This window comes from Balearica regulorum, chromosome 2 (assembly GCF_011004875.1).
Source record: "Balearica regulorum gibbericeps isolate bBalReg1 chromosome 2, bBalReg1.pri, whole genome shotgun sequence".
NCBI classification, from domain to species: Eukaryota; Metazoa; Chordata; class Aves; order Gruiformes; family Gruidae; genus Balearica; species Balearica regulorum.
Window position 1 is genome coordinate 22,176,109 of NC_046185.1, and position 13,938 is coordinate 22,190,046.

The 13,938-nt window shown below is 35.3% G+C and overlaps 1 protein-coding gene across 36 annotated transcripts in view; it reads right to left on the reverse strand.

The window, feature by feature from the left end:
* The window catches only part of RIMS2 (regulating synaptic membrane exocytosis 2), a 503,290-nt gene that overhangs the window by 220,106 nt on the left and 269,246 nt on the right, over nucleotides 1-13,938 (reverse strand). For all 36 annotated transcript variants that reach the window (XM_075743530.1, XM_075743545.1, XM_075743550.1 and 33 more), the window contains 5 exons: nucleotides 13,573-13,692; nucleotides 11,664-11,763; nucleotides 10,738-10,861; nucleotides 5,048-5,094; nucleotides 3,713-3,825 (listed from right to left, as the gene is read on the reverse strand). In XM_075743530.1, the coding sequence (XP_075599645.1) occupies nucleotides 3,713-3,825; nucleotides 5,048-5,094; nucleotides 10,738-10,861; nucleotides 11,664-11,763; nucleotides 13,573-13,692 (504 nt within the window). The remainder of the gene's footprint in view (nucleotides 1-3,712; nucleotides 3,826-5,047; nucleotides 5,095-10,737; nucleotides 10,862-11,663; nucleotides 11,764-13,572; nucleotides 13,693-13,938) is intronic.

Consider the following 13,938-nt stretch of genomic DNA (forward strand, 5'->3'; position numbering starts at 1 on the left):
ACATTCTTCTAGTCATGTTATCAGCCTCTAAACCTAACTATCGTAAAAGCATTCCAAGTTATAGTTTTCATGCAGTATTGAAAAAGTAGCCAGAATGCAGTAATGAAGCAAAGAGCACCAACACAAAACGAATACTGACTTTTTCAAAATGATATTAAAGGAAAAACAAATTAGTGAAAAATCACAGAAACAGGAACCAGACAGAGAAAACAATAATAAAACAATAATTACAATAACAGTCCCCTGAAAGAACAATGTGGATCAAAAATGCCATAAAATAAACTACATGGAATACAGATAAATTATTTATATACCTTAGTAAATTATAACATAAAATATTTTAGTGTAGCTGTACATAATTTGTTCAATTAAATATGTATTTGGGCAGAATAATTATTAATGGAAAGAAGATTTCCTAGCTATGTGAGATGGTTTGCTTCAAGGGAAATCCTATTCACCAGCTCTGGAGTGTCTCTAACCTCAACAGAAGAAAACAGGTATGCAGACCAATGCTGACACAGAGGAAAACACGGAACACTGAACAGACAAAGACATCCCTGAATAACAGAGAGACATCACTGCAGCTAAACTGGCTAAAACCATACTGAACATAAAGAAATACATTCCAAAACAATATTAATATAAAAACCCTTGTAGCACTGTCTGAATAAGGATGCATATATCCAAGTGTTTATCCAAATCTTCAGACCTCCATCTGAACTGTAGGTATCTCCACTTGCCCACAAGTCTTGTATTTCACAGCCTGTTACACACAGCTGCCCTAACAACGGCCCATCAGGACCACCTGGTTGTCTCCAAAAGTACAGAAAATACAGAAAACACTTCCAAAATCTTGCCTATAATCCGTTCCCTCAGATTCATCACACATGTCTGAATTCAGCCACCACCGCCCAGAATGTCAACTGACCCACCACTTCCACAAAGAACAGCATCTTGTCCCCACCTACTGCCAGGGCTCTGCAGTTATTCTCCTGCCTGTTCTCCACTCACCATAAAGAGCACGTTCCCAATTACATTCACAATTTAGTATTCCTTCCATTACCATCTTACTCAGCTGTTTCGAACAAATGAGTGTTCCATTCTGTTCTGTCAGAGAAAAGCTGATTAAAAACATGGAAAACCATAATACTGAAGCTCATCCATTTTGTAATGTTCAAGCTAAAATATTTTTTTGAATTTGAGGAGATTTTTAAAATTCAATTCAATTTTTCCTATTACTTCACCTTTGCTAAAGGTCCAAAATTAGAAAATCTCATAGTCCATTCTAATTTTTCAAAACATCTCCAACTCTGCAAAGAGTTGGATTGTTTACTAACTCTTCCAAAGTTTCAAAACTTTTTAAAGTTATAAAATGAGCAACCAAAATCTTAAAAATTGAAGGGAAAACTCTTAATTGCACTACCTTTAAGACACATAAACCTCCAAATTGAAAAGTAAAAAAACCCATAATTTTTCAAAACTAACTTGAAGTATCAGATCAAAAAGAAACTACAGATATTTACTGTTTCAAAAAAACCCAGTTCCTGTAGAATACTTCAATTCTCTTAAAGTCATCTTTTTCTATTTCAGCCTATTTGTTTCAATGTGCCCAGTTAGGTGCCATGTTGCTATCTATCCATACCGTCTTCAGACATTGTGAGAGCCACCCTTCCTCACAAAGCAAAAGGTTTAGCACTAGGCTCCCAAAGCCTTGAGACAACAGCAGCAGGAGCTGGGTTGTGCCATTAACATGATTAATGTGAAATACAGCTTTTTCTAACTTTTCTTTAGCTGGTGAGGTAAGACAGGTGTCCAAATTTTTGAACTGTCTACTAATGTTGGGTGTCTACATTGAGACAGCGGGACTTTAATTTGGAGAGTTACTGAGCATTTCTGACTTCAGTGTCAATCAACTGGAGCTGTGCATTCTCAGATATCAGCTGCTCTCTGAGGGAAACAGGAATATTGTGTAGTAGGGAGTACTGTATATAATTGTATATAGTATATAAGGGAGTACAAAGAGGACAAGCGTAGGAATGATCATTAAATGTGTCCTAACATTATTTGGTTCCCTTAGATGGAGATAAGTGTTATAAACTTATTAATAAAGGCTATTATATCTTGAAAACAAGAAAAAATATTTAAAAATAGGAATGATACCTTCTTGAGTTAAACACTGGATTTATATGCCATTCTGAGACATATAGACATATTCGCAGTAAATTAAAATATACCTTCAAATCTCCCAACACTATTCTTATGCAGCTCAAATTGCATTATCCTATTGAGCCACAAAATCAACAGACTTACTGAATTTACTCATAAATCCTAATCTTAAACTCCTGAATTATTATTTTTTTCTGACACTGAAAATGTGAGGAAGTGAGTTCTGTGTGGTTCCTATTTGGATCATCATTCCGCAGTGTCCATGCATTGGATGTCTGAGCAGCTAACTCTGGATGTTGAATCTCATGCTGGGAGCTAGGAACCAAAACTTGTTGACACCCTATTCTTTTATGAGATTTAGCGAAAAGAGATTTCTTCCCCCCCTGTTTCCACTATGAATAATTTTTGCTGTCTTGTAAAACTAAATTGGTTTTTAGAAACTTCGATTTGTGTGTTTTGACTGTTCATGTTCATGCTCCCTTGCCATAGTATTTTGTGTAAAGCGTTCTGCTTTCTGCCATCAAAATTTCTAGTTTTCCATTTATCCAAAGGATTGAGTCTTTCAAAGTAGTTAAGTACAACAGTTAGAGAAAAATTAAAAATTACATCATGTAGATGGCTGGCCTGATGAGCAAAACAAATAACATCTCATGCATTGCAAAATGGAGCCAACATGGCTGCTGAACAGGCAGAAAAATATTTCTTCCTCTCCTCTATGAATACCATAAACCATTTCTGTGAGACCTATAAACCATCTGCTTAGATTTTATGCATATTTTTATGGCACACTCATTATCTTAACACAAATAACTTGGAAGAAATATGAATGTGACATTTTCAAACTTGTTTAACACCAGCTTTGCACTGCTTCCATTCCATTTTCCTCTCCTTTTCAACTTACACCAGGCCACAACCGAGCACTTTTGAAAAATCACACTTTGGAGTTGTAAATGACACAGAAAGGTGTACAAAACCCAAGTTCTTCAGTTTACTATAAAAAATTACCCTTTCAAAGAAAACATTCAGCTAATGAACTTTGTTCTCAATGGGAGTGAAGAACAAAAAAGTGAGTAACACTGGTACAAAAAATACAACATTACTAAACAATCAAAGGGATATCTGGGGAAAGATATATAGGTCAAAGCTAGTGCATAAGAAATAAGCAATATTAATGTCCAAGCACACAGGTAATAAAATCTACCAACTCTACATGTAAGTGTTATAGTTGAAAAAGTGTATACACTCAACAGGACAAACATAACTGGAGGCCAAGATTAGGCCTTTCTGAAAATTTGACTACTGGTTTAGCTTACTAGATAAGTATACATATATATATATAATTCAACATATAGAAAATTTCCAAAAGCTAATAAAGTGGAATGTCCTTATGAAACTATGACCCTGCCTACACTGAAATATATAGCATTAACCAAAAAATTTAGCTAGTTCAACAAGAAATTTACGTTAGATGCAGCCTGCACTCTGCAGTCAGAGTTGTATATCCTGCAAAAAGCACAACACTAATATTAATGAAATGTTTACATACTGAAAGTTGTCCAGACAAGAACTGTGGAACATCCCTTAACATGCCAGGACTCATAGGAGAAGTCACTGAAATAGAAGGTCGGTCCATTTTTTGGGATTCAAATGAACTAGAACCTGTAATTATAAATAAAAAAATTTTACAAATAGTAGCACTTACGCATTTTTCACAATGTTCTTTAAAGGAAAATTGTACAAATATAACATATTTGTAACATATAACCTAACATACAATAAAGTTGTAATAAATATCACTTTTTTATCTATTTAAAATTACCAAATAATGAGACTCAATCTCTTGGTGCTTAAATGCAATCTAAAGATTTACAAGTTTATTATAGCTGCAAAATGTCATCTGAAGCATATAGAATAAAAAATAGTTTATTCAGATATTTCTGACTGTAATTATGTCAGTAAGTTGAAGGTCCAAAATTCCTAAATAGTAAAGTAAATACTGTGGTCAAAGGAATTCAGTCTTCTGAAGGGCACTTATCTTGTACAATCAGACTAATTTTTAATTAGATTTTTACAAAAACGTCAAAAGATGCATGTAATGTTTTTCATGCATTTTGTTTCAAATCTACAAGGTCTGCAAACTGTCAGGGGACAAGTTTTGACATATAAAACATAGAGTAAAAGTAAAGTATTTTTATAAAGAGAAAAGATGTTCCACATCTCAGAAAACATAAAATGGATTTTATTTTAAGACTTGACTGCTCAGTGAAAAGTTATTGAAGGAGTTTTTCATATTATTGTAATCAAGTTTATGCCACTGCATTTATTCATAGCGTCTATTATAAAAGAGTTCTAAAACAATGATAAAAAATAGCTCCAGGCTGAAATCCATATTATCAGATCTAAGCCAAAGAACACGTTATTTTTCCCCACATGAAATACTGATTTAGCCAATTCAGAGAGTGCTGAATCGTTCTAATAAAGAAGAAGTATTCTGCTTTCAAAGCAGCTATCTCTCATGTTGTAAATAAAGAACATTTCATCCCCATTTTTAATTTATAAGGTTCAATTGAAATGCAAAACAACAAAACAGGAAATTAAAAATTACTATTAATGTTCTTGTATATTAGTTAGAATTATTAGTTAGCTTTTCTTTTTTAAACAAAAATAGCCTTAGCTTATAACCAAATGTCAAGTCTAAATCAAAATATCCTGACTTTTGATAGTTTATTATTAAACAGATAGATAATACAATAAGATGACATATTGAGACAAATACGGACAAAGAGACGAGAGCTATACTGACTGTAGATGACATTTTTCAATCTATTTGTGCTTACATAAAAGAGAGAGAAGAGTTTCCTACCCCACAATTGAAACTTACTGGACTCCAGCTGTGCATGTGTGCTGTCAGGTATTCTGGGAATGTCCCTGAAATCAGGAAAAGTAAGAGAGGCTGATCCTTTATCTAAGCATATTCAAATTTCAGTTACACTATAACATTTCTCAAGCCACCATGGAATGCCTCAGGAAAGGCATATGATCTACTGACTGTCTTCAACCACAGGGAAGATTAACCTTTTATCCAATATAAATAATTTCAGTGGCAAATTAAGGCCTACAGAACAAGTGGTTTGGTGAATGCAAGAGAGAGGCTGCACTGTCACAAATAAAATAATTCAGTAAATTAAAAAAAAAGAACAATCTCAGAGTTAATGGCGACTAAACCTGTGAGTAGTAGACTTTATTATGACATTGTATATCAATTAAATTTATTGGACGCTCACAGAAACGTACTAGACTGCCAATAATGGTTATCCCAATACGTCCTTTACTGTCCTTGAACCCCCAATTTGGACAATCTTACCTTTTCCATGACTAAATAAAATGTGCAATTTCATTTGGCAAAATAGCATACCTGCATATACACGAGAAGTTGCATCACCTATATTAAATTCTGTGTACAGCCATGTAATTTTAAAGCACTCATTTGCAACGAGTAAGTACCTCGTTACGCCCACCCACCCCCCAAAGGAACACATTCCTCCTATGAGGGCAAACATTACTGTATGCTAATAAAAACTATCAATATGCTAATAAATCATTTTAGAGGTATTTGAGCAAAACCAAGCAAGATGAAAAGCTTCAGCTGAGTCACAGCAAGAACAATATTTAAAATCATAATGTGTGTTTCAGTGCACTTGGTTTCTTCAAGTGCATTGGGTTGGACTTGACGAGTGTGGCCAGCAGGTCAAGGGAGCTTCTCCTCCCCCTCTACTCTGCCATGGTGAGACCACATCTGGAGTCCTGTGTTCAGTTCTGGGCTCCCCAGTTCAAGAAAGACAGGGAACTACTGGAGAGAGTCCAGCGGAGGGCTACAAGGATGATGAGGGGACTGGGGCATCTCTCGTATGAGGAATGGCTGAGAGAGCTGGGTCTGTTTAGCCTGGAGAAGAGAAGACTGAGAGGGGATCTCATCATTACTTACAAATTATCTAAAGGGTGGATATCAAGACGATGGGGCCAGACTCTTTCCAATGGTGCCCAGTGACAGGACAAGGGGCAATGGGCACAAACTGGAACACGGGCTCAATACAAGGAAAACCTTCTTCACTTTGAGGGTGACCGAGCACTGGCACAGGCTGCCCAGAGAGGCTGTGGAGTCTCCTTCTCTGGAGATATTCAGAACCTGCCTGGACACGATCCTGTGCAACCTGCTCTAAGTGATCCTGCTTTAGCAGGGGGGTTGGATTAGATGATCTACAGAGGTTCCTTCCAACCCTCACTATTCTGTGATTCTGTGATCTTAAAGGTCTTTTCCAACCAAAAGGTTCTATGAATCTATGATTCTACGGGTGTCAGTGCCCAGGTGCTGGCAGCAGGGGTGCAGGGCAGCCTCTGTGAGGAGGGACCGGGGCTGCTCCATGCCAGATACAGCCAGTTCCAGCCCGGTCCAACAGAGCCACTGCGGGGCACAGCTCATCCTCTCAGCCCCGGTGGTGGTGCCTCTGTGATAACGTATTTAAGAAAGGGTAAAAAACACTGTGCAGCAGCTGTGAGAGAAAAGAGTGAGGAAAAAAAAAAAAACCATGGGAGAAACATCCCTGCAGACACCAAGGTCAGACGAGGAGGGGGAGGAGGACTGACTGCAATGCCCATTCCCCATCCCCCTCCACCGCTCAGCGATGGGGAGGCAGAAGAGCCAGGAACAAAGGAGTGAAGCTGAGCCTGGGAAGAAGCAGGGCGAAGGGAAGGTGGGTTTAGTTTTGGTTTTACCTCTCACTATCCTATTCTATTATTAATTCCTAATAAATTAAATTAATCTTCCCCAAGTCGAGTCTGGTTTGCCCATGATGGTAATTGCTGAGTGATCTCCCTGTCCTTATCTTCACCCACGAGCTTTTCTGTCTTATTTTCTCCCCCCGTCCTGCTGAGGAGGGGGAGAGAGAGAGCGGCTGGGTGGGCAACTGGCAGCCAGACAAGGTTAACCCACCACAAAGGTATGTGAAAAGGAAGGGAAATTTAAAAATACTTTCAGTGCTCTCTACTGTCTAATACAATGAAAAATGAGTCTGTATTACACATAAATAAAACCTATCTAGTTCCTTTTTGGTATACGGTTTCCAAACATTTTTCAAGACTCACTAGAAAGATAGCTTTGCTAAGCAGATTGAGGAATCTTTCCAAGTGAATTGATGCACAGTACCCCATAACTGCAATTAATCAGAAGGCATGCAACTGGTGCAACTGCCCACTGTAGACAAGAAAAAAATCACTGTGTCTGTTCTTAGTAAGCAAAACTTGCCAGAAATTTACAACAGCTATTGAAGTAAATATTTAATTTTGCATATTCAATATCCGTAGAATTTATAAAGGCACCCAATACTTGCCTATTACTTTACTCAGAAATACACTCCTGAACCTAACCTGTAATTTTAAAAAAGTATTTCTATTATGAGTTTGAGAAGAAAACCTTGAAAACATGTATCAGTGTGAACAGATTAAATATGAGTTTTCTATAGATAGCTAAAATAATGAACTTGAAAGCATTGAACACTATCATTTATGTTCCTAAAGCATACAGATCCCAGTATTTCACAGTAGTGTGAATGGTATTTCTTACAAGGAACTCTCACTGAGATAAACAGATGTAGGAGAAGCAGAAGTCCTTTTAGGCATCCCTTTACATTTTAAGATAGTTTCCATTGCAAGCAGATTGTATAGAGTAATTAATAAAACACAATGCATCATTCCTTCCAAATTCAAAATGTTAGTAACTGCATTTTAAAATAACTATTTCTGAGAATTAGAAAGCAGAAAATAGGTAAGTTCTTGTGTAAAAGAGACAGCCAGCTCACACAGAATAGCAACTTGGCCATCAACTTTTATTTTAAGATAGAAAAAGGGATAAATCGCATGCCAAAATGGTATGATCATTTTTTTAAAGGAGCTTTCCATTTTCTCTTCTTTTATCAACTTAGCTTGCCATCTTCAGTTTCCATAGCAGTCAGCTCATAATGAAATGAAGAAGAACTAACAACTGTGTTTACTGGCATTTGGTTTTGTGTTCAGAATATCAGGATACGACAACAGGTTCTCTTTCTCAACTAAGTTAGTTGCCAGTAACTGAAGATTTCTGGCATGAGTTAGTGCATTGCCATGAGACCATCAAGAGACTCTCTCTATAAGTAATGGGATATGCTTCAATGCAAAAGTGAAAATCTTTCAAGCGAGCACCAGTTATTCTAATTGAAATAATTATCACTTCAGACATCTGGTAAATCCAAACTATTAGTGATTTTAAATACCTTGAAACTTTATTCCGTGGGGCAGAACACAGACCTATGGTGTTATGTTTCCTTGGGCAAGCATAAGTTCTTAATTTCTATAGTGTATTTGATTATGACCAGAAATCTCCTAAATTGAGAAGATAATATGGTATTTCCGGTTCATCAGCTCAAATCTCATGAAAAACATTTCTGAAGTTCTATTTTTAATATCAAAATCCAAAGTGTTACATACATCTAGCCAGAATCTAAAACCTTACCGACGTGCAGAAAGTATTCATCACTGTGAACTTCAGTTATAAACTCAGATTAGTAACTGGAATTTTGGAGGTGAAAACTGTCTTTTACATCTACTGCAAAAAGACACTGGGAATCAAGTACACAGAACAACTTTTTTAGCCCTGATCTGGCTCAGTTCTTCAGACTATGTGGCAAGCAGTTAATGCTGAAGAATGTATCTTGAGAGCCCACATCACTTTCTTTAAGGAAGTTTAGATGAGCTGATCTAGTGATAGCAAGCAGAGCACATAGTAACATAACAGAAGACATGATGATAAGGAAGTTAAACAACAGACAGTAAATATAAAAGTACAGGAGAGAATACAGGAGGTTTCACACAACGAAGAGAATGCAGAAAGAGGAAAAAAAAATATTGAATATTTTCAAGAAGTGAGCAGTTCCTTGAAACTTTTGCTATAAACTTTGTTTGAGAGAAACTATGCAAGATCTTATGCCTGTATGAAATGAATTTGAAACCTCCTTTTCTGAGACAATATTCTTCTAGCAATGTAGTGTGTCCCTTAGCATTACTACTATACCTACAACTCCCAAGTTATGCAATGGTTTTTAAGGACAAGACAGATGATACAGCCTTTACCCTAAAGGGGTTGCAGTTCAATATGTATGTAGGAGTAACCTCTCATCAACTGACAAGATAAAGCAGTTTTTGTTATTATCAAGGTTGTTTAAAATTGTTGAACCAAATTAAGTTTGTACACAATAAGTTCCTGATGAGTCAAACACATTAAGTTCCTATTATAGCTGAACCCATAACAAATAATGCTAACTAAAATTCCATCCTCAGATTATATGGTTCTAGATTTTTTTTTGGTACTTCTTAAATTTTAGTTGTTGTGTTACCCATGTGTTCTCATATGAAATTAAGATAATTGTGTGCATCTTATGCAAAGTAAAGGGATAAATATATTTATTAATTATAATTAATTGTAGAATCATAGAACATCTCAGATTGGAAGGGATCTTGAAAGACCATCTGGTCCAACCTCACATGGCAAAGGGAGGTTAGATGAGATTGCCTAGTACCCTGTCCAGTTGTGTCATATGCATCATAATAAATACTGTGGGGGAAAAGAGAAAATTCTTAACAATTGTAAGCATCTTCAAATTAAGTGACAAGCATCCCCCTCTTTACAGCCCTGGCGTGATCAGCTGTGGAACTTCCAATGGAGAAGTAAAAAAGGGGTGGATGTGACTGTAGGCTGTAGGAACTTGGAAGAAAAAGAGCAGATGAAAAAGTGGAAGTATTCACAGTCCAATGTAACAAAGCAACTAGAAATGCCCTATTGCTCTGCAAGAGAAATTTAAGTTTAAACTTTGAGAGGTAGGTCTGAAAGTTACAAAAACTGGGCAATGTAAAGCACCAAAGAAAAAATGCCGCACAGTTTAGACAAGCACTAGTGCTAGCTATTTATTCAGATATGTTCTGTATTAGATACAAGCAATAATTTAATAGATTTCATAAATGAAGATGATGAGAATGTGGATTAGAGATTTTCCAAAGCATATTGATTATGTCATTAGCATACTCTATTTGGGGCAAAATTCTACATTGCAGATTCTCAGTAAAGAGAGTTCATCATCAGTTCAAAGAGTAAATCTGAATATATAATTTTATATATTATATAAAAATGGAATGGAGAAATAAAAATAAAAGTCAAGTTATTAATCAAGAATTGCAACAAGAGTATAAACACAGTTTCAGGGCCACTATAGGCTAGATCGCCAACTAAACCACAGAAGAGAACCTATTTTTGACCATATTAGCAGGTAGTGCCTGGGACTCTCTCTGAGAATACAGGATTTCGCACCAGCTCTTTCTACTTACTGGCATGATCTATCATTCTAGCTATGCTTTTGGTTTACAGAATTTTGCATACAGATTTACTGTTTACAATGTTTATGATTCTGTTTAATATAGTCTGCCCTAAAAGTGAAATTTAGCAACATTTTTATCATATTTAATACAAAAAATTATGAAATTACTTACCCTATTGGTCTTGAAACAACAAGCTCCACTTGTGGCTCAGGTTTGGATTCTAAAATGATGTTATATACCTCCTCAAAGGTGGCTCCTTGTAGTAGCCTTCCATTCCATTCTAATACTTCATCACCTATAATTTCAGTAATAACACTCTGCTTAGGACGTCTGACGTGATCTGTACTTACAATAACAATTTAAGCCATTCTACTGTCAGTTTACTGAATTGTGAAACCTGTGTTATAGAGCAAGTTTGGAGGCCTTCACACAGGAAAATGCTGAGTATTGAAGGTTTTCTGCAGCTCAGCTTTCAAATATATGAAGTTTAGTGAAGCAATAATATCATCAGTAGGATCCCTACTGAATCAGATATAGCTCTTACTCACTTTGGCAGCTGTGGCTTAAAAGAAACCCCAACATGCTCTTTAGAAAATGCAGATCTTTAAAACAGAATATCTCATCAATTTCCTATTTTGAAGATCCATTTACCTCTACAAGTTTAGTATTTAAGGTTCAGATAGTTCTTACATTAACAGTTTATACTTCTTGCACATTCTCCAATCTAGCAATCCATGGTTTGCATGTGGGGATAGAAGCAGTTTCTATACCAGCTGGTTCTGTTGGCACATTTGTAATAGCTTCATTTGCTCTAAATAAAATATACACCACTAAACAACTGGGCAGGACATCACTGGAATATTATTTTGAGTATAAAAATGTGAATAAAAATGTTAAAATATTATTTTGAACAACATGAGAATTTATATATTTCACAAAAGCAGTAGTGTCAATAATCTAGTAACTGAATGTAAGGTTGAATTCTGCAGTAGTTCATCACACCTATTTAACATCATTTCACATCTAATTAAACTCGCTCACTTGTTATCACCTTTAGAAAAGCAACTCAGCGGTATAGATCTACAGTAGATACATACCCGGTCTAAGATGCCCCACTGTATCTGCTAAGCTTCCTTTTTTAACTTTGGTGATAAATGCGCAGAGTCGACCTGATTCAGTCATCTTTCCTCCTACTACCTGTTTCAAAGAGGAAGTATTTTCATGGAATGAAAATTACTTTAAATGACTTAAATGTTCTGGTAACAGAAAGAAAAATTCAATCATGTCTTTGGTTTTCAGGTAGCCCAGGATAGACAGATAAACTTGGAAAATACTACCACAGAATTTTGGCTAGACAGGTTATATATGTACCTGTGCGGGCTATTTGTGTCATTATAGTATTTCACTGTATTATAAATTACCACCCCAAAAAAAATTAAGGTATTGGTCATTAGACAGCTTATTTCTACACATTTTAACTGAAAACAGGTATGTTAATATAACAGAACTCCTGATGTTCACACTAAGCATCAAACGTCTCTATCAATTAATCAAATCCTCTTTGGTTGAGCAAGTCAGATGAAAATAATTGTCATACTGAAGATTTCTCTATAGGAAACTTCAACAGGTTTGACCTTACTATTTATCTTAGAATCAAGAGATTCAAATATCAGAATTTGTTATAACTGCATAATCTTCAAATTGTTTAGGTTTCTTAGCAGTCTTCATATTGGGATTTTAAATTTGTAATACTAAATCCAGTTTAGGTTACTTTCAATAATGTAAATATTTGAAAATTCAGGTCAGGAATAACTGCTGTAAATCATTCTTTTCAGATGTCTATTGAGATTAAAAACTAGTTGCTCTTGAATCTAAACTATTCATGAATACCAGTGAAGAGTTCCTCTTTATAATAGAAGATTTTAGAATTTTAAACCTAGAAGTTTAAACAAAAAGTACTTCATTGTGGCACTGTTAGTGTCTCTTGCATTTTCTGACATTAGGACAATAACACACATACCTCAAGTGATGCTCAAGTGCCTTCTCCACCAACTTCAAAACACAATCATTTGTCAATTAAGTAAAAAATTCAAAAATTTCCAAAGCATGTTAGTATATCTTATAAGTAACTACACTGATTCAATCCCTCTTTACAGTATATGACTATAGTCTAATCTGTGTACCCAACGGGAAGTCAGTGTCATGCTAAATAGAAAATGGAGAATTAATCAAACTTGCTAATGATTTCTCACAACAAGGACATGATTCAAAAGAAATATATGCTTTTTTTCTTTTACTGTATATAATTTGTTCTCATTCTTGTACCAATATTGTTGGAACTGTAAATAATAATATACAAAAATGCGATCAAGATATGAGCTAGCAATAGCTTCATAATGTGTTCGAAGAGTACTGCATCACAAAAAAAATATGCAAACACATTACTCTGTGATAATATACAATAAATACTAAATAATTTTCTGTCTTGTGTATTTAAAATGTAGCAAATCAAACAATACGGGGGGGGGGGGAAATCCAGAAATAGGCTCTTCCATTGACAGACTGCTCTGGATTAAAATGTCATTAACTTACAGATGGCCCCCAGATCTTCAAAAGAGATAATTTAATTTTCACTTTCCTCCTTTCTTTTGGGGAACAGAAGTTATACCGTGGTGCAATGCTCAATACTGAAGAAAGCGGACAGGGCTTGGCTGGATGGAGTTACAGCAAGGATGTATTTACTACCTTGCAGAACAGACATTCTCAGCAAACTTGTGAAAAAATGTCTAGTCTTTCTGAAGAATACAATTTTTTGAACCTGTCAGGGACCCTGTAAAATTACTCTTGGTAACTGAATATAAAATGTCTCTATATTTTAATTTTGAGAATGATAAGACATTATAGATATCAGTATATATACACTATACAATATGAGAATACTTTCATTATAAAGGTAGCTATTTTAACTGAGAGAGTTGTTAGTTCAAAAAATTATTCATTACCAACCTTCAATCCAAGCATTGCTCCTGAGTCTCTAGGCACACTTCCATCTTTTAGTCGTTTATTTAGTAAAATCCGACCAATGAGACGGTCTCCATCTTTGGATGGTTGCCATGTTACTGGATGCTATCATATGGTGTTAATGGAAAATACAGTGAATAGGATTTTAAAGAAAAATATTTTAGTAATGCTTTTCATTTCCTGGTATATTTTAAAAATGCCTTGAAAGTATTATGATTACACATTACATTAATATTTAATGTAATAGATTGACAGAAAACTGCATTGGAAAAGATTTATTTGGACATATAGTCAATCACAATGTATTTCTAGTATTTAATAACATTATCTATTTTACTAAATCCAATTTGT